Raw genomic sequence first — 26,067 nt, forward strand, 5'->3', positions numbered from 1 at the left:
TGTAGATCACAACATTTGCATGACTTTCTCGTGCTTGAGGAAGACAAAATGAGCTCATTTATTCAAATCGTGTTGCAGTTGAAGCACCACAAATTTCCCTCCTATGTGAACTTGCCCTTCCCTTCACTCTGTCGGGAGCAAGCCCCCTTCCCTTGTGATCAACGTGCAGAAATTGTCTTCATGTTTCAAAGCCATTTCTTGGCTGATCTCCCAAAAGAGATGAAGTGTCCATCACTGATAGCATTATTAGACTCCTAGAGGTAGTCCTTGTTATTTGCCCTGATAGTGCAGTGTGTGTGGTTTCTCCATCATGTCACTGGTTATAAATCCTGAGGAGTGAACTCTGTCCAGTTTTGCACCTTAATAGACATTAAGTGAAAATTCTATGTTTGAAAGTACAACCATGCTGGCAACAAAGAAATGTCTCTAGTGCTAAAAAGAGTGCTCTGTAATCTCCAGATTACACCACACTGGGCAACTTCTATAAGAAGACTCTGGTCAGCTATCCACCAAGGCAAGGCTGTCACAGGGGCCCCATCCATGTGACCCTCAGGTCTAGGATTCCCTGAAGTTCTTTTGCTGTAGGTGGGATGAGTTGACATGTGTAAGGCTGAGAACCCAGGGCCTCTGGCTTTCCCCCTCTAGAAGTCAGATGCTGCTGCTTCCTGGGGTCTTCCAGCCCCTTCAGGCACTTCCAGGAAGAAGAAAGTCTAGCCTTGATGTTCTAAGACCATAGAGCTCTCTATCTGCCCAACCCAGAGGAATTATGACATCAGCAGTTTATCAGACCACTATAACAGGATCAAGGCAATATGCTGACACCAAGGCCAATCTCATAATTTCCCATTGCTCTGTATCTCCCCAGGAACCTGGATGGCCCTGAGGCTGGTAAATGGCACAGGGAGTTGCTCAGGCCGAGTGGAGGTTCTCATCCAGGGCAGGTGGGGGACTGTGTGTGATGACCTCTGGGACCTGGCTGAGGCCACAGTGGTGTGCCACCAGCTGCAGTGTGGCCAGGCTGTGGCAGCCCCCTCAGGGGCCCACTTCGGGGCAGGGTCCGGGAAGATCCTGTTGGATGATGTGCAATGTGTGGGCAGTGAGAGCCACCTTGGGCAATGCGTGCACAGAGCTGAGGCCGGGCACAACTGTGGGCACCTGGAGGACGCTGGCATCATCTGCGCAGGTGAGGGGCTGGCTGGCAGTCCTCATTTGGAGGGCTACTCCTATCCCCTCACTTCTCATTCCTCCACACACACAATGTAGCACAGCCTAGAAATGTCAGTGGATTGAGACAGGCAACTGGTGTTGTCTACATCCTTTCAAAGTTATGCATCAGCCTGACCATCCCCTTGACTGCAAAGATTGTTGAGTATGGCTCATGATCACTGATGCAGGCTCAGAAGTGGCTTGTTTGGTTTGAAAATGCAGACTGAACTTGAATTCAGCCAAATCAGAATATCTGGCATAAAAATCCAAATTCTTGCATTTGTGAAAAAAATAAAAACAGAAGTTCAGGCTCAAAACAACAAATTATTTTATTATATTAACTGGCTGGATCTGAGAAAGAGCTGACCCTTTGGTCAGGAAACAGCTTTCTAGTTCACACAGTCCCCATCATTCAAATCCCTTATTTGTTTTATTTCCATGGCCCTTGGAAACTTTAGATTTTGAGTTTGTAACCTCTGGGTGATGGGCCAAATTTGTCAGCTGATTTTCCAGGCCCTCCACATCTAGACCAGGTGACCTTCCCAAACCTATGTGTCCTTCTATTTGACTCTGTGTCACAACAGAATCTTTCCTGATTCCATCCCACTGGCAGCTGGAGTAATATACCTACAAATGACAAGCTCTGCCAGGCTGCACCTGGCCCTTCCTGAGCCTCTCAACACCTAAGGCCCCTGGGGGGGGGGGGGGCGGGGCACTACTTTCTGAGGCTCTCCTGGGACACTCAGCGTTTGCTGCCTGGTCTCATGTCTCAAATCCCCAGGAAATGCTAAGACTCTCAAGGGCAGCGTCTCTGCCTCTCTCTGCTTCCCCCAGCTCCCTAAATCTAGGACGTTCCCAATAAACAGTCACTGAATAAGACATGATAACATGCACAATCTCTCTTCATGTTCACAGGTGCTGATTCCACAGCTGCTCAGCCTACAGGTAGAACCCGTGTTACATTTGGCATCATCTACTAGACCTAGCATGATATAAGAAAGATCATGAGGTTTAAAGTCAGATCCTGGTTTGATTCCCAGCTTCATTCATTCACTCATCTGTTCATTCAGTGGATACTGACTGAACTATGTGCTACTCCGTGCCAATAAGCACTGGGGCCACAGCCGTGATCAAACCACCCCTCCCAGCTCCCTTCTGTCACTGGGTCTGCACCCTAATGGGAGGGACAGACATGGCATAGGATCACCCTCAGTTATGTTACCTCAGCCAAGTTATATCATCTCTTGATCCCGTTTCATCTGGATTTCTCTTTGCAAGAGTAGGAAAAACACAGAGAATTGAATGATTGAGAATTGAATATGACAATGCCCAAAGACACCTAGCACCTGACAAGCACTCACATAGTTCCTCCGTTTGGTCTAATGCTGACTAAGGGAGGTTGTGTGGGGAGTGCAAAGGGCCCTGAGCTGAAGGAATCTGATCCTGGCCGGTCTCTCTCCAGATGAATGACCTTAGCCATCACTCCCCATGTCATTAGAATAGGCACAGGGGATTCCACGCTCCCTAAAATTCTATGCCTTTGACATTCAGTGACTACACAGAGAGGATAAGCAGCCATGTGGACTGGTTGAATGAAGTGTATGCCACTGTGGAAAGCAAGAGGTTGTCGTTGAAGGACAGAGATGTAGGTCTTGTACTAGAAATTGAGGGACACTTTCCCACCTAACATCTTATTATGAGAATTTTCAAATAGGCAGCAGTTTGAAGGATTTAACAATGAGATCCTACCTACCTAGATCCCATGATAAATTTAGCGATCTTTCTATCATCTCTTTACTCATCCATCAACCCATCATATTTTTATTAATGTTTGATTTGTGTACCATAAGGCTCACCCATTTTCAGGTCCAGTTTGATGGATTTTGGTAATTGTGTGCCACTGTATAATCACCATGGCAGTGAAAATATAATACAGTTCCCTTGCCCTGAAAGGTTTCGTCGTGTGTTTCAGGGTTGATGCTCTCCTCCCTCCCCCCACTCCATTTCCAGAAACTGCTGTGTGAATTTCCTTGCTTTGTTCAGGTGAAGTCATGACACACCTGGGGAGAGGGCAGCAAAGAGAGAGATCATGGCCAACTGATGGCCTCTCCTGTGGCAGGCCACATGGGGCAAATTGTCCATGAGCTTTGCTTTTCTGATGGCCATGTGGTGCATGTTCTTTTGTCAATGGGGAATAATACCATGTTATGCCCTAAATGAAGATCTGGGGGCTATGATGTCACTGGCCTTAGAATGCAGTGTCATGGTTATTCCTGGTGAATCCTGGGAGGAGGCAGATGGCCCCTTGAAGCAACTGTTATCTTCTCCCAATGTTCTGACTTCTCCTTGATGACCTTCCTTTTTATCCACCAACAGCCTATGAGAACCTGCTTCCCACATCATTGGTGATATCAGCAGCTCAACACCCACCTTCTTCTGGACCTCCAGGTAAGGCTGGTTTTTTTTATATTATGTCTTCTGGACAATTTTTTTCATCCAACAATGGATGAATGAATGAATGAATATGTGTCACTAAGAATATATGTCACTGGGATTATATACAGCAATAAACAGAGCTGAAACTCAAGTAAACTAAGTTCCTGGGGGAAGAGGGGGAGTAACCTGTTACCAAAAAAGTGTGCTGAATACTCTGATGGGGGAGCACAGGGTGCCATGTGTAACCAGAAGAGCCTCTCCATCCAGAGCCGAGGGGTCTGGGCAGGACCTGAAGGGTGAGGGGGCAATGGGATTGTGCCAGGCAGGGAAGAAACCAGACTGACTCCCTGTGGGCTGCAGGGTGGAAGACATTAACATGTGTTCCAAATTCGAATATAGGGCTGGCCAATAACCATACAGAATTAGTGAACAGTGCAGTGGCTCTTTGAGATGATTTTCCGCTGTGATCAGGGATGAGTAATATTTCAGGATATTTGACCTTGAATTAAGTTTTGTTTTTTTCTTTTACAAATTAGGTCTAGTCTGAGGTCAGATAAGGCAGGAATAAAACATTGGACCCTTTAGTCTCTTAATCTAGCTGTATAGTCAAAAGATTCAGGGAGGAGAGAATGGAGCCATTATCACTCCCAGGGATCTGAGCATCCCTGATAGAATAGTGCCCAGCAGGTGCCATAGCTCCTAGCCATTGGCCAAGGTTTTGGGGGTGTGGCAATTACCAAAGGCGCCATTGTTGGCTCTGTGAGTTTCAATCACCTGAATTCACACTCCACATCTTCTTTTTTATGTTTTTTATGTTAGCATTGTTTATATATCTGTCCAAGCTCTCTTCTTTGCATACAATTTTTTATTGAGGTATAATTGACATATAACATTAATATTAGTTTCAGGACTACAACATAAGGATTCCACATTTGTATATATTGCAAAATGATCACCACAAAAAGTAACTTATCTAAGAAGGGAGTATGGATAAACAAGTCTATAAATTATCTATTGCCATGTAAAACCATCCCAAAACACAGTGGCTTAAAATGACTACCATCTACCACTGCTCATGAGTCTAAGGGTCAGCTGGGTTGTTCTGCCACTCTGGGATAGGCTTGGCTGGTCTTGGCTGACTCAGCGGGGCTTGCTCATGCATCTGTGGCTAGCTGACAGGTCAGCTGAAGACTGCTGGCCTAGGATGGCCTCCCTCACATGTCTTACAGTTCCATAGCTCTTACCTGAGGTGACAGAGGTGATGAGGTCATGCATCCTTTATCACCCATGGGCTAGCTCAAGCTTATTCACATGATCCCCTCAGTGTTTCCATGGAATGAACTGAAGCCCACCTGTCATGCCTCTTGAGGCCTCAGTTCCACATGAGTGCACCATTACTTCTGCCACATTCTACTGGCCAGAGCAAGTCACAGGCCACAGCTTAAAATCAAGGAGTGGGAAAATAAGCTAACTTCTTGATAGGCAGAGCAGCAATGTCACATCGTAAAGAGTGAGGATATCAGGAAGAGAAGCATGGTGGTCATTTTTGTAAATACTCTACCACAGGCAAGCAGTCTTAAATGAGTGTGGATAAGGAAGACATTATAGGCTTCTTAAAGCAGACTTACCTAGAGAATAGCATGGGAGCTCACATGACCTTGTGAAGAGTGTGAATAGCAAAGTCATGGAAAATAAGAAAAGCTAGGTTGGGTAGCAGATAGTCCAGTCATCGAAAGGCAGAGTGAGTGATGATCACCCCGTGACCCACGGTTCTTCCCCAGGAGGCTGGGCCCCCGTGCGGCTGGTAGGTGGCCATGGAAGATGCGCAGGCCGTGTGGAACTCTTCTACCAGGGAGTCTGGGGGACCGTGTGTGATGACCTCTGGGACCTGCCAGAAGCAAACATCATCTGCAGGCAGCTGGGGTGTGGCTGGGCCATTTTAGCCCCAGGTGAGGCCCACTTTGGGGAAGGCTCTGGGAAGATCCTCCTTGACAACGTGCACTGTGGGGGAGATGAACAGCACCTGGAGGAGTGCTCCCACATCGGCTGGTTTTCCCACAATTGTGGGCACGGAGAAGATGCTGGCGTGATCTGTTCAGGTAAACCCCTGCCCTCCCAGGCAAAGCCCAGCCTCGGCTCTTTCTGAGAGAATACCTTTCAAAAGACAATGTAAATCTAGCTGTTGAAAAGGAATCAGTACTTTACTTGCTCACAGCAGATATTTTCATCCCTCATGCTTACAAATGCTGAATACTCAACAGTCTCAGCCCCGGGTAAGGAAGGCGATATTTACATGGGCAGTTTCCCAAAATCTTGGGGAAGAAGTGCTGCTGGAAGTTGGATGTGTCATCCTGCAGGCCGGGGGAGTGACTGGGACATGTGGTGTCACCTGACTGTCCAATGGGAGAAATGGATAGTTCCTTAGAAATCATTTGATCCAACCTCACTTTCAACTTCTCCCCCATTTTATACACAGGAAGCAGATTCTAAATTTCTCAGACTTGTATATAGCACTTTCAGTTTGCCAGCTCCGAGGGTTACAAGGCAACAGAAGGGGTGGTTAAAACATAAGAGGTGGTTAAGGACATTTCTTGCCCAGGAGCAGATGGCTGGTGGGCTGGACCTGGCCAAAGTCAAGGTGACCATTCCCACCTTCTCCCTGCTTCTGCTTTGTTCCTGGTGCCCACAGAACTTCTTTTGCTATTGGTTTTCCCACATGCTCTTAATGCCAGCACCCAGAGTTTTCATGCCAGTGCCCACTCTCCTTCATCAAATCCCCAGGTTCCCTGATGATCAGGGCTCTTGATCAGAGGGTGAGTCATGAATAAAGCTGAGTAGAAAAGGTCTGATAAAACTTCAGGCATATTCCCTCCTGGGTTGTCAACTCTAGCAGGTGGGAATGGATTGGTCCTAGGAAAGGGTCTCTAGTGGGAGGTTCTGGGCCAGGTGTCACTGGTAGGAGATATGCAGGGGGCATGAAGGAGGATCCACAGCATCCTTAGATGTTGGCTCACCATCTCTGAGCAACACCAGGTCAAAGGAAGGGGTAAATTGGTACCTCTTCCTATTCTTTCCTGGAAGTCTCATAACTCCCAGGCCTTGGGTCACTAGAATTGGCTACAGTTGGCAGAATTTCATGTCTTTAGTGTTCTTAAACCCCCAATTTAAAAATATCTCATTTGTGTGTATGACAAGAGGATAATTTATCAAAATCTGGAGAGGATCTAGATCAGTGCTTCTTCCATCCCACACATTAACGTCCCCTACATGTTCTGGCCTTGCCCCCAGAGATGACTCAGCAGTTCGGTGGGGGGGGGGCCCACTGTATTTGATCTGAGGTCCTCAGGGTATCATGTGCAGCTAGTGTTGGGACCTCAGAGCCAGCTGACGAGCCACATGTCCTTTGTGTGTTTGACAGATCGCCCACTGGCTGTCATAGCAGGAACAATGGCCACAGGTGAGACTTTGATATCCTTGGCTGCTCTGACCACCATCTTCTAGCTCAAGCCCTGAAGTGATTCTCCAAGGAAGTTGAGCAAAATACTACTGCCCTGGCTGGGTCACCCCTCTGAACCTGTGTTCTGAGTGAAGAGTCCAATAATGAAGGCAGATGAATTTATGGTTCCAATTCCATTTCTATGTAGTCAAAAAAGGCAGTCCAAATAATCAAGTGACACCAGCATGCTTGGTCTCCAGCATGGACACTACATGTGAAAGACAGGCATGTGGCTTTTAACATGGCAGTGTTGCCATGGAGCTACCCAAGAGCATCATTTCAGAGGGCTGCCGCCATAATGACCATGTTCTTCTTCTCCACCCTTTTCCCTTCTCTGACAATCTCTATCTTCCTTATTCATGCTTTCTTTGCATCTTCCATTTTTTCCCCTCTGTTTTCGTCTGTATCTTGGGCTTCCAGAAGCTCCACTAAACTTTTCTTAGCACCACTTGGAGATAAAGCGTTAAAATAATACTGATGCCTGGAGAGCCTGGCTGGTCCTTCTGTGGAAGAGCCACAGATAGATGACCAGAGCCAATCGAGTGTAGGTCCAATTCTCATATGGCCAGATAGTCTGATGGAGAAAGCCATTGCCTTAGGTGTTACCTTTAATTTTGTACTGAATATTGGGCATATGGATACACAGACAAGCAGATGGTAAAACAAATGGACAAGTGGTGAACAGGCAGACACAGAATGATGTCAGTGTTGGAGGGGTAGATGACTCAGGGCAAGTTCTCTCCACTTAGTAGTGGATTTTTAATAGTGTAATTTTAATAAATTATAACAGATGGCAGATGGAACGCTGACATCTTCATAGACATAGAGGTTCCATGTAGACTCAGCTTTACTTGGGAAAATGAAGCCATTTACTCATTACTACTGGTGGCCTCACAAAAGTCAAACCTACAGAACCCACCACTAGGGAATAACAACCAGAGGGAAAGACTCTGGTTGATACTGGCTAACCGCTCTGCCCAGCAAGGCCACGTCAGGGTAGAATTCTCTAAACAAGTGAGAGGTGTTTCAAAATTCAGACACTCTCATACCCTAATCTCCTAAGTTTGTGAGTTTTTAGACTGGTGTATGCCTCTGATATGTCCTAAGACATACCTACAAGGTAATGACCAATGAGACGTTTTCGGTGAAAAAAAAAAATGAAAGGGAAAGAAAGTGTGAATTATATAAAATTAGTGAACTGAACAATGAAAAAAAACTGAAATTCTAAAATATTTTTCTTCTTTTAGAAAAATCTAGGTGTGGCAGAGTAATTACCAACTCATCTGGAGCTATTAGGAATCCCCCACAGAACGAAATGCATAACAACATAACCTGTGTGTGGGAAATCAAGGCTAATGCATCTGATCACATATTGCTGGCATTTCCATATCTTAAGTAAGTCACAAGTGCATGATTTAAGTATTCTGTGTAGTTTAAAATTCGAAGCATTTTTCTGTGCCATGAGTCCTTCATGCCCTTTTTAATTTTGAATTTTGAAATAATCATAGACACACAGGAAGTTACAAAAATAATACATAGAGTCCGATGTACCCTTCACCCAGCTCCCCCCAATGGTGGCATCGTCTATAACTGTAGGACAATATCAAACCAGGAAGTAATGCAATACTGCGCTAGGTCATAGACCTTATTCTGTTTCACTACTTTCCATATCCACTTGTGTGTGTGTGTGTGTGTGTGTGTGTGTGTGAGAGAGAGAGAGAGAGAGAGAGTGAGAATGTATGTTTCAGTCTCTGGTTAAAGATGCAGATTTCAGGGAACCCCCAGACCTCACAAATCAAGAAATTTTAGGTTTTAATATTGTAAATAGTCAAGGTTGATGTCATTCACAAATGAATGTCTTATGGAAATTAACTCCCAGGAGCAACCTAAATTATTTATTACTTTTGAATTTTGCTTAATCAAAAAATGACTTAGAATGGACGGCTCATCAGGCTGAGGCATGGAGATGGTCTCCTGACTCTAACCCTGGGGGCATCTGGACAAAACTTCACAATGAAGAACAAGAGCTGACAGATCAGATGACTTGCACAAAGCAAGCAGGGCAGACTTGGTAGCGCGCTTCCCTCTAGGCAGGTCGCTTGCAGAGTTCGTAAATAGGTTGTTTGGAGCCTGAGGCCATGTCTTAGAGGCAGGCCATTGCTGGCCGTTGGCCCTGGGCTTCCAGGTACCTGCAGTCCCAGACCTCAGCAGGGGTCCACCTAGTGCTTCAGCCGCCTATTCCCTCTTCCAGTTAAGATCCCATCTCCTCAAGAAAAAGTGGGATTAAAGGATTCTATACTATGTTTAAATGGCTGACAGGCTTTTAATCTGTCCCCAGTTTCATTGTCATGAAAGAAAGAGTCTGCCTCACAGCATACCTCTAAGATCTGCTAATGGGGAGGCTAAGAGGCAGCCATTGGTCTTTGCTTCCCTAGCCTAGATTGCACCAATGAATATTTTGAAATCCTGGACGGCCCTCCATCCTCAACAAAGTCCCTGGGGAAGACCTGCTCTGGGTCCTACCTCACCTACTCGTCCTCCTCCAGCTCACTGACCCTCGTGTACTTCCGAAGCTTCAACAACATAGGGAAAAACTTCGTTGCTTATTATTATTCTGCAGCCAAAGGTATGAATGCTGGTTAAAAGCAGGAGCTTTGGAACTGCAGCTGGAGTGCCTGCCTTGGGGCCAGTTAGAACCCCATCGCTTACTTTGTGACCCTGGATAAGAGACTCGACCTCTCTGTGCCTCAAACCATTCCCTGTATAATGGGGATAAGAGAAGCGTCCCTCCTAGGCTTGTTGTGGGGCTTACCTGAAATGACACAAGCCCTTGCACAGTGATGGTATATCATGTGCTCAGTACTTGGCAGATTCAACCCTGGGCCCGGTTCCCCATAAATACCTCATTACAGTCCGCCCATTAGGATGCCACTTCTGGAGTTACACTGAATCTAGTACTAGGTGGGTGTTTTAGGACCTACAGAGGAAGAAGAAGGTGTGGTCCCAGCCTAAGAGGGGCTCGTGTACAACCTGGAAGGAGTTCAAGACAAACCCATGTGATACAATTAGAGGACAAGTAGAATATACTAAATGAAGGCAAACAAATAGAATAGACTAGAATATACTAAATTGACACATGCATGCATCTCAGCAAAAGACATTAGAAAAGGGGAAGAGCCATGCGGGCTATAAACATGAAGGGAACATAGGAGGAAACAGCCTTAGATTTGTCTTTAAGCCTAGCCAGGCTGTGAGTCAAGAAATAGGGAGGGGGCACACAGGTGAAGGAGCAGTGTGAGCACAGAGATGGGAAGTACAGGACATGTGGCGAGACGCGAAGGCAGACAGAAGCTAAGCCAAGGGTTTCTGATTAAGCACAGGTACTCAAGGTTGGGTAATCACAGCAACAGTGATCAAAGTGGCAACGAACATTTACCGAATGCCTATTTTATGCGAGGCAACCCTGTAAGCACTTTATACGTGTTACCTCCTTTCATCCTCACATGAACCCATGGTTCTTCCCTTTTTACAGATGGGGAAGCTGAGGCTAGAGAGGTTCCGTAATTGTTCCGAGGTCACCCAGTCATGGGTCCTGCACTATTTACCACTGAGAGAAAAGACGCTTACCACTGAGAGAAAAGACGCTGCCTCATGGACCTCATGAGCAGTTCTAGCTTCCGCCTTGGCTGAGATGCTGTTCAGACTAGTCTCCCACCCTGTTAGCGAGCGCCAGGGCAGCTCAGTGAGCACGCTTGGGAAGTATGCTATGAAACACAGAGGAGGCACTCTGTGTCACAAAGTGGATCAGAAGAAGTCACTGTCACTGCGATTGAACAATTACTGACGAGGCTTCTTTGTCATTGCAGAGGCAAGTTCAAGGACCCCACATCTAATCAGTGAGTCGCATTTACTGTTGCTACTCTATCTTCATTCCTCATTTGTGTGTCTTCCTCTGTCTGCCCTCCTGGTGCTTGGAGTGTCATAGTTCGATCTCTGTCTTACACATTTCCTAATTTCCTGCATCAGTCCAACTAGCTGAGAGGTCTGTCAGTCCAGGTTTTGCACAAGCATGATGACCATTCACCATGGAACCAAGTTAAATATACCAATAATTGGGTTTCTATAAATTGATAATTGCCAATTTGACTTCTTAATTCCTTGCTTTTATCAAAAACAGTAAGACACACCTAATCAAGCACTGCACACTTAGGGAAAGTTAACAAAACAGAAGAAATGGCTTTTTCCCTAGAAGGACACCATGCATGTTTGCATTTTGGCACAGGATGGCACAATTTAAGTGTCATTATATTTCCAGTGACTGAACAGAAGGGAATATTTTTTCTGTTGGATCCTACACGTATGAGGAGCAACATAAACAGAGTTTGACTTGGGAGGTCACTTATTATAAAGATGCTAGGGAGAATGAATCAACCAGAATCTTGGTGTTTAAGGGATATAGCCATCTTGACCCTTTTTATCTGAAGGGTGTCATCTTGTATTCACAGCAATCCCAACAGCAACACCCAGGACAGTGACAGCAAGACCAGGTAAGCCCTGGGATGCATTCATTCATTTACCAACTATCCTTTCCTCTTGGTACCTGCATTGGTACGTGCTGCATGGGCAGGAACTGGACCAACTGCAAGTAGTTCCTCTGTTTGCAAAATGGGCCAGTTGACTCTATGCACATTTTTAGGACCATCCAAAACTCTTGGGATCCTTTGGCTCTAGCATCCCAGGGTGAGCAAAGTTCATTTTTTCAGTGTTTTTCAGTCTTCAAACCCTGAGCAGCTTCCAAGTGCCTTTAGTGGGGTTCTATCTTTTTTTTTATTTGGCCAGTCTTGCTCATAGTTAACCTATATGTGCATAACTAATAGGCTTTTTCAAAGTGAGTAGAGCGTCAAAGCCATTCCAGAGGCAGTGAGATGGAATATCAGAGAAAAATACTGAACTTTGGAACTGGAAGTGCTGACTTTAGATCTGCTACTTCCCAGATGTGGGATTTGGGGTAAATCATTTCACCTCTCCAACTTTCAGTCTCCTTATGGATAAAATTGGCATACTGGTGCTCTTCTGCTTGCCTCCTGAGTTATTACAAAGGTGAAGATGAATACATACACGTGCACACACACGCACACACACACAAAGGCATTCCACAAAGCCACAAATTACTGTGAATATTATTTACAATTTTTGCCTGCATTTAGCTAAAATAGATTGGCACATACCTCTGGCCCAATAGGTACTCGATTAATGAATGCTTTAGGCTAAAAGTTATTTTGACAATCTTAATTGCATATTAACCTCCAACTAGGAGGTTGAGCAGTTGACTGGCTCTTTTATCAAGTTCCCCATCCCTAATAGTAGTGTCAGGGTGGAGAGCTCAACCAGCTCATGGGCAATGTGCAGTGTCTCTAGAAGACAATGATCACCGGGTCTCTATCTGCAGGGGACTGGCCAGAGCTGCGGCTGGTAGGCGGCTCAGGTCGGTGCTCAGGACGCGTGGAGGTCCTCCACCAGGGGGCCTGGGGCACCGTGTGTGATGACCTCTGGGACCTGAACGAAGCCGAGGTCGTGTGCCGACAGCTGGGGTGCGGACGGGCCCTGTCCGCCCTGGGGAAGGCCCACTTCGGCCCGGGCTCTGGAAACATCTTCCTGGACAACCTGCAGTGCTCTGGGGTGGAGCTCCACCTGGGCCAGTGTGCCCACTCGGGCTGGTCGGAGCACAACTGTGGCCACCACGAGGATGCCGGCATCATCTGCTCAGGTAGCCCCTCCCCTCTCGGGCAGTAATCTCTAATGTTTTTATTGAAGACATTTTGAAACTGTGCATCCCAGATGGAATTTATCCATCTGCCCATTTGCTCATTCTTTCATAAAACAATCCTTGAGCGTCTGCTCTGCACCAAGCCCTGGGCTCACACACACCCTTGGGCAGCGCCAGGTTGCACACGGGAGGTCTCGAATGTTTGTGCACACCAGCCCCACCTGAGGTATTGCGATGCAGAATCCTGGGCCTCAGTCCCAGAGATCACGACTAACTAATTTGGGCAGGGCTGCTGGAATCTGCCTTTTCACAAGTAGTCTGGGTGATTCAGCATAAGAGGGGCCATGGGTAATCCTGCACTGCCTGAGGTGGTGCAGAGATGACCCAGCTGCTGTGTCCCACCCCTCCCAAGGCCAGAGACCCTGCCAGAGGAGGGCTGATCAAAGGCAAGGGTCCTCTCCCCTTATTCCCCACCTGCACCCTTTCCCCTCGATCTGCCACCTGCACCCTCGTTACCCCTCCCCCATGCTTTGGATTCACTAAAGAGAGTGACCTATTGCCTTTCTTTTTGCATTCAGATGCAGAAGAGCTGCCTCCTCCCACACCTCCAGGTATGTCCATATTTTTTTCTAGTCCAGACAACTTTCCAATAATAATAATATCAAATTTACTTGCAAATGCTAAGAAACAGGCACTGTTCTGAGCCCCTCACATATATAACTCATTTAATCCCCACAATAATGCATTGAAGCAAGTACTTTTCCAGATGGGTGAACTGAGGCAAAGAAAGTGGGTAATGTACCCAGGGCCAGCCAGTGGATTTGAACCCTTGGCCACCAGTCTCATTGACCACATCCTTTCACTGACCCCAGCTCCACAAAGACAAGGTAAAATTAGCACAAAGACGGGGAGACATTTTGCTCAGACTCTTGCTAATCCTGCAAAAAGGCATTTTATATTTTACAGAAGAGAAATTTGAGGCACAGAAAGGTTGAGTAACTTTCCTGAGATCACTCAGTAAGTTAATGGTGGAACCGAGTACTGACACTGATCAGTCTGCCCACAAAGTACATGCTCTTGGGGATCTTATGACTTTTGCCTATTTTCAGAGATTTTCTAATTTAAGGATTGAGTGATATTCATCTGTAATAAAAACCAAAGATTAGAAAAACCAGACCAACACATGCAATGTAAATTCTGAAATGATACTGGAGGTAAACAAAAAGGCATTTTGTTTCATTGCAATAGACATTTCTGAGCATCTGCACCGGAGCAGGCATGATGCTGGGGTTTCTGTATAAATAAATTTATCTCATCCTCAGAGCTGAGGATTAAGGAGATCCAAAAGCCTGCCCAAGATAACTCAATTAGAAAGTAGCAAAACTAGGGGCACCTGGATGGTTCAGTCAGTTAAGCATCCAACTCTTGATTTCGGCTCAGGTTATGATCTGAAGGTCATGGGATTGAGCCCCATGTCAGGCTCTGCGCTCAGCGGGGAGTGTGCTGGAGATTCTCCCTCCCTCTCCTTCTGCCCCTCCCCCGACTCGTTCATGCTCTCCCTCTCTCTCTCTCTCAAGTAAATGAATAAATAAATCTTCAGAAAAGGGAGAGAGAGAGAAGAAAGAAAGTAGCAGAACTGGACTTTGCAGACCCCATCTCGCCCTTTGAATGAACCTGGCTGCCTCCACATACACAAGTCATAAGTCATTGGCAGAAGCATCTCTCTTGGACACTTGCGTAGAGAAGTGGGATCATGAGTGGGAGGGAGGACTGTCCAAATTTCCAAGGCCATGGATAGAGGTCAAGGGCAGTGGATATTCAAATGAAGGCCTACCTGTAGTTCTCATTTTATATAACTCAGCTATACTGAAGCTTACATAGATGACAGGGAAATGAGGAGGACCATGTTGAGTGGAAGAAACCATCCTGGTTATGTGTTGCTACTCCAAAAACAGAGTGGTTTAACACCACAGCCATTTAATGACATGTTACGTTGTTGTGGGTCAGGAATTTGGGCAGGGCTGGGATAGGAGATTCTTCTGTTCCACGTAGCTCTGAGCAGGGTCACTCGGTGGAGCTCACCTACAGGGTGGTCCTGAGACTTGAGGACAGCTGCACTCACATGCTCTGTGCTTGGAGGAGACTGCTGGAAGGGTGGGCTCAGCCAGGGCCCTCTTCCTCTCCAGGTGGTCTCAGGACTCCTCACACGGTCTCTCCTGCAGCAGACTAATCAGACTCCTTGCAAGGTGGCTCAGGGTGCCACAGACAAGCCCGTGTTCCCAGAGACAAGAAGTGGAAGCTTCGGTCTCTTAAAGCACAGTGTCACTTCCACCATATTCTGTTGGCCAAAACAGAGGCCACCCAGGTTCAAGCAAGGAGACGTAGATCCCACTTCGTGACAGGAGGCATGTCCAAGAATGTGTGGCCTTCTTTAATCTGCCACAGGACAGTAGAAATGTTCACTCAGCACCTTCAGACCTTTCTCAGATGGCACTAAGTACCTTGACACTTCAGAGAAACCCCTTCACGTTTCACTAACTTGTAGATGAAATGCAGTATTTTTCCCCTGGATGTCAGCATGACCTCCCTTTTTTTTCCCCCTTCTAGGTCTTTCCACAGCTTCTCGGGATTATATAACAGGTAGTCACTTGTTTTAAATTGAGATGTAACTCCACACCGAGAGAACCGTCACAGCAGATGCTAGGCAGTGTGCCCAGGATGTGGCACAGAGAGGCTGGCACGACACGGCTGAGGGGCTGCTTGCCCACCTCCCAGGCCAGTCCTGTCATGGCCCCTTCCTTGAGAACGCCAGGGGAGTCAGGACCTCAGCCGACACAGCCCCTCGGTCAAGGGGCATCCATTCGCACTGCTAAGGCCTGTAAATACTGACTTGCTAGCCAAAGGGACAGGCTGGGAAGGGGGTATGTGGATCTGCCCAGGTCAGAGTAGGTGGGAGGGTGACAGAGACTGTGGCTGGTCACACCTGGTGGTACCCAGCCTGCCTTCTCCGGGTACGGTCCTGCAGGGGGCACCCATGATGGGTCCCCACTCATGTGTAGAGGTTTCAAGAAACCCATCCCAGGGTTCTCGTGTCTGTCTGACCTGGCCCAGTTGTAACTACAACACGGCCAACAGGATAGCTCCGAGATGACTGGGCGTGTCCCTACTTCCCGCCATCTATCGTAGGAAAGACCAAGAATCTTGGAATTCTGGGAGCATTACCAGTTAGTTAGGCAAAAACAGGAAGGAGCAAATTAAGCAGCTTGGTAATTTAGGGGACAGGGTCAACAACTCATGTTATGTTTTCAAGTTTCCTCTAAAATAATTCGATGATTCTAAGATTTTTGCTTTTTTGCACGGCATGCTGCTTTAAGTGTATGTGCACGTGTGTACATAGGCATGTGTATTGATTTATATGAATATGACGTAAAATACAATACAGAAGAAATTAGATTTCACTTGTGTAACTCTTATAAATCCAAAGACCTGTAAGTTCCAGTCTCAATAGATACTGAGTTAAAGAAAACACAATCTACCCAGAAAAGGTGGTGAAAAAGAACTTAAGGGGGTGGCCAGTCATAGTCCCCTTCAATGAAGGCCACATCGTCCCCTTCTCTTTGGCTCCTCAGACCCCAAAGTTGTTCTGGAGCTTCTTGTTCCCCAAACCTTCCCAAACTCGCACCATGCCCAGGCTCAATAGAATCTGTCCCTTCGTCCCTCCTCCCCAACCCCCCGTGTAGATCCTCTCTGCCTCTTTCCCCACAAGCAAGAATCCTTCTGCCTTAGAAGAAGGAGGAGATAGTGAACAGACCTGACAAATACAATATTTTCTTTGGCAGAGGGTAAGGGGAGAGGAAAAGGCAGAGAACTCCCATATTTTAATATTTTTGCCCCATCAGGATGAGATTGAATGGGCCCTCCTTCCCTGGAGACGTTTAGGCTAAAAGTCTGTCCAGACACCTGGGTGTGCCCCCCGCACCCCGGGTGGACCACTGCCTGACTCCACCAGACCACCAGGTGTGAGAGGGTCATGACTGGGGTCCCATAGCTGGTGCCTCAGGGCACATGCTGACATCCTTTTTCCTCTGGCTTTAGGGGGAAGTAGCGCCTGCGGAGGGGTCTTGTCAAGTCTCTCTGGATCCTTTTCCAGTCCACTGTACCCGGAAAGCTACCCGACGGACATCCAGTGTGTTTGGGAGATTCATGTGGATAAAAAATTCCGCATAGAACTCATGATTCCAACTTTGAAGTAAGAAAACGACTTTTTCAGAGAAGATTCTTTCTAAATGTGAATTCAGAATAAATATATTTCTTTTAGTGGGAAACATTTGGCGGGGGGGACAGAAGAACACGAAATTCTTCCCAATTTGAAGATCAAATTAATTTTGTAGCGCTATCCAACAAGTTGCTTCTAGTTTGAAAAATTGAATAAGTGGTTTATTGACATATTTAACTCAACCTTATGATAATAGCTTTTCTTTTAATTTTTTTCTAAGAATGTCACCCAAATCCTCCTTACCAGCTTGGCCCTTGTTATACAATGGGTACCAATACTTATCCTCTTAGATTTTCTCTTTCCTTTATTTAAACTTTAAACAATCAGTAGAAGGCTTTCATACACACCCACGAGCCACCTACTCCAGCCCCAGGCCCTGGATCTTCTCAGTGCAGCCTCCAAGTGAAAGGAGCCAGGGCAGACATGCCTTATCTCTGGCATGTAGGGGATACATTTCTCTAAGGCACTGACATTTTTTATCTCCATGGCATGAAATAATAACTGACATTTTTTTAATGCTGGCTGTGTATCCATGCTCTGTACTATGTGTTTTGTATGCTTTGTAATATTCTAGCATCACTACAGCCCGAAGGTATATGCCCCCGTCATCTCCGTTAGAGATGAGAACCTGAGGCTCAGAGATGTTAACTGACTTGCCCAAGGCTAACCAGCTAGGTCTGTCTGCTGTCAAAGCTCCACCTCTTCTCCAACTTGTGATTCTGTGGGCAGAGTCTGCGCAAAGCCCTTCTTGTATATGACACTCAGCTTGCTACAAACACAGCAACACTATGAGATGCTATGAAAATCCACCTTTAGCATACACTGAATTACTGTTCGGTCCATGGAGTCAGGCACACCCTGTGCCAAAGAATATCCTAGAAACCTATTGTCTTTGTTGACTAAAACCCTAAGGACACAGAGAGCCCACAAGGAAGTGAGAACCTTGAACCCACACTTCCAAAGTCCTTCTTATCATAGGTAATCTGTTCCTTCAAAATCGGCCTCACACACATCCCTCACGAGTGACTGCCAAAGTGCAGATACTCTCTACATGCTGACATTTTTATTTTAAAATCAATCTTTTTCTCCCCAAGAATTTGAGTGTGGAAAATGTTGTGAAATATAGAGATAGGAAAATCTGGGTGTGATGTTGATTACATGATGATCATTGGGGGGTTGGCCTGGGAAGGATTTATTTGCAATGTACACTAGCATTTCTAATGTTCCGTGTAGATGGTGATTGGCCAGAGCCATTATAATTTTTGGTTTTCTGTTCCTAAGTTGTAACCATAAGCCTCCCACAACCCTCAGACAGAATAAGACTTCTGGAATAAGACATCTGTAGAAGTTAACTGATACTTTATATGTCAATATGCAGTTTAAAGTAAATCCAAATATTTAATCCTATGATTGTCATACTTTTTTAAGTTTTAAGATCTAGGAAGCTTGAACCTGCCATTCTAACCCTCCACTTCAATGCCCCCAGCCTGGAGGATATCCTTGGATGCCCCTACGACTCCGTTGAAATCTTCGATGGCCCCAGGATTGCCTCGCTGTTCATGGGGAAGTTCTGTGCCTCAACAGCTGTGATATTTTTCTCCTCCTCAGACATCATGACCGTGGTGTTCCGAAGTGATTCTATGATCACCAACACTGGCTTTTATGCTCTGTTCAACGCAATTCCACAGGGCGAAGGGGAGTCAGGTAGGAAGCTTCAGGTCTTTAAAAGACAGAACAGTTTTCTATCTTGAGAGACTCCTCTATTCGCAAAGGCCTGGGATTCAGTTTTTAAAACACCCCACAACTGGCCCCATAAGCCCTGCTGTGTCGCTGTTAGATTTTCCCACTAAGAGCATCACATGGGCAATTGAAATCAGGCAGTGATGTGAGGCTGAAATGACAAGATGATTTGGGGGTAGTGGTAGTGCCTGGGAAGACAGCCTGGGGGACAGAAGAGAATGCCTGGGTGGGGAGGGTGCTCCTGCGGCTTGAGTGGGAATAGAAGACCTTGCTCGGGGACATGTGATGGGTGACAATGAAGGGGCATTCCAGGCAGAGAGAACAGCAAATACAAAGGCTCTTGGGGACACGCTAGAGAAACAGAAACCAAGGTGAGTGTGGCAGAACTTGTGAACTCAGTAAGGGAAGGTCTCCAGGAGACAGCATGCCATTCCAGGTGGCCAACGCCCATCGGCCCAGAAATAGCCATCCCCATTGGGCTTTAAGAAGTCATAGACACCCTGGTGTCCCAAGTCCTTCAGGGGATTAAATCTACACTTACCCAAGTCATGTTCAAAAACAGAGTTGTGGACCCCTTCCCCCAGGACCCCAGTATTGTGTCAAGAGACCCACACAGCAAGACCCGTTACTGAATCAAGATGGCCTTAGGCTTTGTTCTTGCCTTTATTTGCCTTAGACACAAATGCAGGAGTTTGAAATCCTTCCTACTTAAAACTTCCTAAGCTCAAAACTAAAACCCTGCTCTATTTAGAAGATGGACCCCAGCTGCGGCTGGTGGGCGGATCTGGACGGTGCTCAGGACGCGTGGAGGTCCTCCACCAGGGGGCCTGGGGCACCGTGTGCGATGACCTCTGGGACCTGAATGAAGCCCAGGTGGTGTGCCAACAGCTGGGGTGCGGACGAGCCGTTGCAGCCCCTGGAAAGGCTCACTTTGGCCCCGGCTCCGGAAACATCCTCCTGGATAACATTCAGTGTTCAGGAAGCGAGAACCACCTTGGCCAGTGCCCTAGCTCCGGCTGGTTGGACCACAATTGTGGCCACCATGAGGATGCAGGTGTCATCTGCTCAGGTAGCCTCTCCTCCCATGGCAGGTTCTTTCTGACCTTTGGACCAGCAGAATGTGAGTGATGATGGAGGGTGTGCACAGAGCAGGGCCAGGGGAGCCGAGAACGGTGGCCCCACAAGAACGTCCCCTCAGCCAGATTGACAAAGAATGCTGAGAGCCTGACTCCACTCTAAAGAAATGTATGCAGAGCCATGCGATTGCCAGGTCCTTCTCTCTGCAACCTTTCCTGGGTCCGAGCTCCTTTTCCAGATCCTAACGTGTCCTTGTTCTTGTTTATGTCACATGAAACTTGCCTGCTTGAGACCTGCTCACAGTAGGAAACCACCACTTGTCTTCATAAAATGTAACTTAGATTTCCTAAATTTACCTTTTTTTTTTTTAATTCATGCAGATGCCGGGGCCTGGGCTCCAGATGTGACCCCTACATCCCCAGGTAGGTCCAATACTGTGAACTTCTAATATCTCTGCAAAGTGAATAAGAAATCTAATCTGTCTTGACCTAGACACTGGTGGACAGTGACCTAGGCACTGATCTCCCAAGGGAGTTTTGAAATTCCCAATGCCCAGGCTGCACCCAGACCAGTCACATCAGAATCTCGGGGCTCACACCAACCAGGTCATCAGTAATACTTAAAGCCTCCCATGTGATTCCAACGTGTAGCAAGCTGAGAACCAGCCACATTTCCCGAATGAGATGGCAGCCAAAACTCCCCTCTGGACAGCAGAGCAAGGAAGGGCAAGAGGGGAAAGGGGCAAGAAGTTCCATCACTATGGCTGAGAAGAAGGTCAAGATGGGGAGGAGAGAAGGTAGGAAGGTTTGCTTCCCAGGAACATGAGTTGGAAATTGAAAGTGTGGGAGAAAACACAGATGAGTCCATGCCACACTCTCCCAGTGGGTGAAGAACAGGCTGAGCGTGAGAAGTAAAGCCATTTGGAGCTACTCTGGGAGGCTTCGGACTTTGCCAACCACGCAGGAATAGAGAAAGGGTACACATCGTTCTGGTAACCGACTCAGAGTCAGTGGGTGGCAGTGACCTCCAAACTCAAGACTCCAGTGATATCTGAGCACGTGTGGTCCTGCCTCCTGCAGCTGCCTACCTCTTCTGGACAGGCTCTCAGCTGCCCACTTCCCTGCCTGCTGGCACCCTGGGCCCCACCCGGCCTCCTTCCCAACCCTGCGCAGTGATTACCTCCACCCTCTGCCTTCACCGGGGGCCTGGGTGTGGGGAAGGTCAAGGTTGAGGAGTACCCTGTAGTGTTTGGGGGCTAGGCAAGGTGGCCAGCAGCCTCTCCCTACCTGGGGCTGGCACCACCTTGGCACATTTAGAAGGACACTTGGTGGGGGCGGGGTCTCTTACCCACTCTAGTCCAGATCCCAAGGGCTCCCAGGTTGAGGTCGCCATCCCCTGGAGACTGCCCATCTCATGTAGGATGCAGAAGTGAACCTATGGGAAAGGGCGATTGACTTCCCCACCTCCAGCTGAGGCCCCACATTTTCATTTTGCATTGGGACCAACAAAGCATGCAGCAGCCGTGGAGGGGAGGCAGAGCTCACAGAACCATTTCTCGGGGACTGACAAGCAGCTAGCTCCCTTTGGTGCCCTCTGGCTTTTCCTTTCTTCCCCAGTGAGTAATCTCCCCTAGCCTAGAGCCGGAGAGGAGGAGGAAGAAGAGAGGACATGGCTTTCAGTTCATCAGACAGCTCTGTGCCAAGTCCCACTTGCGATCTAGGGTTGCAAACCTCAGAAGGCTTTTCTCTTTTCTCTCTGCTACAATATTTCTTTTCTGAGGCACAGATGCATACCTGAGTGAATAAGAGAATGCATCATGGAATAAAAGACACTAGGGGGAAAAATGAAACCTTTTATGTCTAAATACTATCCACCAGTAGGTGAACGACTTCTCAATAAAGCATTATATATTTGCAGGGACACACACACAAAATAAGGCTTTTGCCATTTAATTCTCCCAGGGAAACACTGCATCTCAAACATTTTAACAAAAGGGAATTGCTTCTTTTTTTTAAAGCTTTATTTATTTATTTGAGAGAGAGAGAGGGAGAGAGAGTATGAGGGGGTGGAGGGGCAGAGGGAGAGGGAGGGAGAATCATAAGCTGACTCCTCGCTGAACATGGAGCCAGACGTGGGGCTTGATCTCACCACCCGGAGATCGCAACCCTGAGATCCCTACCTGAGCCAAAACCAAGGGTCAGCTGCTTGACCGACTGCACCACCCAGCGCCCCAAAAGGGAATTGCTTCTGAGACAACTTGAGGTCAGAAAAAACTTACTCTGCGGCTGTCCAGCACCCTTCCTGGAGAAGGACTGAGAGGCCCAGGTGCCATAGGCTCTCACTGCTCAGCGGTTTGTGGCAATGCCGCCCAAGGAGAAGGACCATGGAGACAAAGGATTTCTCGAATGCATCTGACCCATTTGCTTCAAACTCCATGCCCACGAATCCCTGGTGTGAAACTCTGACAAGCACCAGCTTTCCATTGGACAGGCTTTCAAAACCTGCCCTGCCCTTGACCTGCCAGGCAATGGTGCCTAAGGATACATCTAGAATATAGAAATATATGCCTCACAGAAATCAAAGGCGAAAGGACACAGGAAAGGAGGAAGCTCCCCACTGGGGCCCGTCGATCCCAATGGAACGCTTGTCCCACCTGCCTTTCCCACCCAGGCTCTCGGCTGTCTGGTGTTTGTCCCTTGTCCCTATGCCTTTCTGCATGCTCTGCAGTGGTGTGCGCTCATAAGCGCAGTGATGTTACTGTGGGTGATGCCTCGTGACTGATCGATCTCAGGATAGGCCTGGGGCTGGTGGATCCTAAGGCAGAAGAGAAACAAGTCACGTAGCTGTGCGTTGTCTGTGATTTCTTGGTGAAACACTGAAAGAAGGGGAGAGACCACATCCCACATTAGGAGAGAAAAGAGAAATGAGGGAGCCCACACCACGTAGCAAGACTCAAGGGTAGTAACAGGTTCATTCATTTGTATGTAACTATACGATGCTTTTGCAATGCTGAGCTCTTTCCTGATTTTCTTTGGTTTCAGTTTTTGCAGGTCCCATCCCTCAAGGGCCTACACCGCAAGGTGGGCCTACGCCACAAGGTAACTCTCTTTCATTGAAAGTATAACCTGTAAAGGGTGGAATCACTCTGATAATTCATAAAAGCAGAATAGATATCTGCCTGTCCTGGCTGCCTGAGGGGAAGGAATTGGTGGGGTGGAGCCCTCACAGATGGATGGATCGTCTACATCTGAATTGAGCTGGTTTGCATGACAGGAAGCTGGGCAGAGCATTAATGAGATATCAACTAGACACCCCACACCTGTCACATATATGTCCCATCCCATTTCCACTCTTGCCTACAATCTTAGGGTCCCACCCTGGTACCAGTCACACATCTTTTCTTCCCCCTCATTCCCTCTCAGGGGTACAATCACACACCAGCCAAGCTACAATGATGCCTAAACCACCATGATCCCTTCCCATTTTGTGATTCCCTGTTGAGCTTGATGGAATTCTGGATTCTACTCCTAGGAAAAGACAAGGTACATGCCTGAAGAAACCAACCAGTGGTCTCTTGTCTGCCCACAGGAAGAAGTAACTCTTGTGGGGGAGTAATTTCAAGCCTCTTGGGCTCCTTCTCCAGTCCTTGGTATCCAACGAACTACCCCACTGACGTGGAGTGTATCTGGGTGATACATGTGGCTGAGAAGTTCCACATAGAACTGGCGATCCCAAGCCTGAAGTAAGCAGCTTTGCCTTTTTCTACTTCAGAGGCCAGATTAGACTGGAATCCACACTTTCCTCAAGGAGGTGGCCTTTCCACGTACCTAGTCAACTTGGCAGCTGTAACAAAAATATCACAAACTGGGTAGCTTCATAAACAACAGAAATTTATTTCTCACAGTCCTGGGGGCTGGAAAGTCCGAGATCAAGATTCAGGGTCTGGTGAGGGCCTGCTTCCTGGCTCAGAGGTGGTCATATTTTCACAATAGTCTTACCTGATAGAAGAGACAAGGGAGCTTTTTCAGGAATCTTTGTAAGGCCATTAATCCTGTGGTGAAGGTTCTGCCCTCATAGCTTAATCTCTTCCCAAAAGTCCCACCTTCTAATACCATCCTGTTGGGGGTTAGGTTTCAACATATGAGTTTTGAGAAGACACAAACTTTCAGCCTTCAGCACCGAGTGACACATCCTTTCACATTGTAGGTGAAAATTCGTCTGGTCATCTGAGCTTGGGAGATGTAGAATCATTGAGCTCAACTTCCTATGCAGTTGGAGAATATCCCAAATACCCCATGAGCATCCCTAACACCAGGCCACCAAGGGGGCCTCAGCTAGGGTCACACACAAGAAAGCCTCCCCCCTCCACTCTCAGCCAGCTACATCGGGGACATTGCATCTTCCTTGGGCTGAACCCAAACGGGTTCTTCTTCATTCCCATTTTCTCAGCTTCATTCTTCCCTCTGATGCTGCACAAAATAAGTCTGCTTCCTCTTCCCTCCAAGAATGTCTCTCATGCCCCTACAAGAGTTTTCTTCCACAGATAAAACAGCTCCATTCATTCATTCCTACTTCTTTCTCCGCCCATACTCATTTTTAAAGGAATTTATCCTATTTTAATGCATATTTATATGCATACATATTTATATATACATATACATATACCAGAGTCACTTTTTAATGAAAATAATTGCTTTTCCTGATAATGTTTAACCTGGTTTCATCTTTCTACACCGGGTCCCATCTGGGTCGTTCTCTCTTCCTGACATTGTTCACAGTCTGTGCCAGACCTCCACCACTGTTTCTACCCGTGTTCATCAGTTTTGGGAATCAAGGAGCTGAATGGTTAAATGCTGTCTTCAAAGGGGAAATGGGCCAGCAGTGGAGTGAGGGATGGATCTGATTAATTTTACCTGATGGCCCAAATTCCTCTCAAATGGGGAGAAGAGAAACTAGTATCAGGCAACATTGTATATTGTGAGCAAAATGTATTTTTCATTCATTAATTCATTCCACACCCATGCATTCACTGAAACCAAGGTGAGCAGATTTGGTACGACATATTCAAATCTATGAAAGTCACAGTTCTATGATTTGGGGGCACAGGGTGTCGTTTTATCACTTCTGGAAGATGGTTACTCCAAACAGCTGTACTGACCCACTCTCCCTGCAATCTCAAGGTGACTGTCCCAACATAAATTTCCTACTATAATTTCAGAGTATACAAGTCAAGGAGCTGCTTCCTGAGTTGCCTACAGCCAGAGCTTAGTTCCTGACTTCCAGGTTTTGATGTTTTTAAGTCTAGATTTATTGATAATTTGCCTTTTGTGTCTCAGAACATGAAGTTAATTATTTTGCCCCAAGGAGGCTCAGCTGGCAATGACAGACCCCACAGGACACTTGGCTATGCCTGGAGGCACTTTTTATGTCCAGTTGGGGGCGTGGAGTACCACTGTCCCATAGCGGGTGGAGGCCAGGAACACGGCTAAGTGTCCTATGGTTCCCAGGACAGCCCCCCACAGCAAAGAATTCTCCAGCCCCAAATGTGGATAGCACTGAGACTGAGAACCCCTGCTTGAAGCTTGCTTCTTTTGGGGGGTTTTCTTTCTATTTCAGCTTCTTTGGAAACTCCCTTCACACTTGATCTGCAAAAATTATATCCATATTTGAAATATGCTATTTCATTTTTGCTAAGTCAAGGGGGTCCTGTTTTCCAATGAAATGATTTCTCAGATGGCAGTGTCCCCTGTTACAGTCACACTATAGATAAATGTAATCTTTTTTTTTCTTACTTTAAAAATAGGTTGTGGAACTGAGTGTTGTTGGAGTGGGGGGTGGGGTGGGAGGGATGGGGTGACTGGGTAATAGACACTGGGGAGGGTATGTGCTCTGGTAAGCGCTGTGAATTGTGCAAGACTGTTGAATCTCAGATCTGTACCTCTGAAACAAATAATGCAATATATGTTAAGGAAAAAAAAGAAGAAGGTAGCGGGAGGGGAAGAATGAAGCGGGGGAAATCGGAGGGGTAGACGAACCATGAGAGACGATGGACTCTGAAAAACAAACAGG

General features: G+C 46.9%; 1 protein-coding gene across 1 annotated transcript; it reads left to right on the plus strand.

Moving 5' to 3' along the window:
- Nucleotides 1–873: 873 nt before the first annotated feature.
- Nucleotides 874–23,744, plus strand: SPADH (spermadhesin family member). The gene is given in 16 exon segments (XM_064595548.1): nt 874–1,183; nt 3,583–3,654; nt 5,424–5,741; nt 7,061–7,099; nt 8,386–8,533; nt 9,574–9,764; nt 11,005–11,034; nt 11,644–11,685; nt 12,519–12,905; nt 13,484–13,596; nt 16,915–16,924; nt 17,001–17,154; nt 18,668–18,885; nt 19,673–19,990; nt 21,686–21,719; nt 23,591–23,744. Coding segments are annotated over 16 exon segments (2,538 nt in total).
- The last annotated feature ends 2,323 nt before the right edge of the window (nt 23,745–26,067 follow it).

The sequence above is a fragment of the Mirounga angustirostris genome, unplaced genomic scaffold (assembly GCF_029215605.1).
Source record: "Mirounga angustirostris isolate CCGP_5_RB_7025 unplaced genomic scaffold, mMirAng1.0.hap1 SCAF_6, whole genome shotgun sequence".
NCBI lineage: Eukaryota > Metazoa > Chordata > Mammalia > Carnivora > Phocidae > Mirounga > Mirounga angustirostris.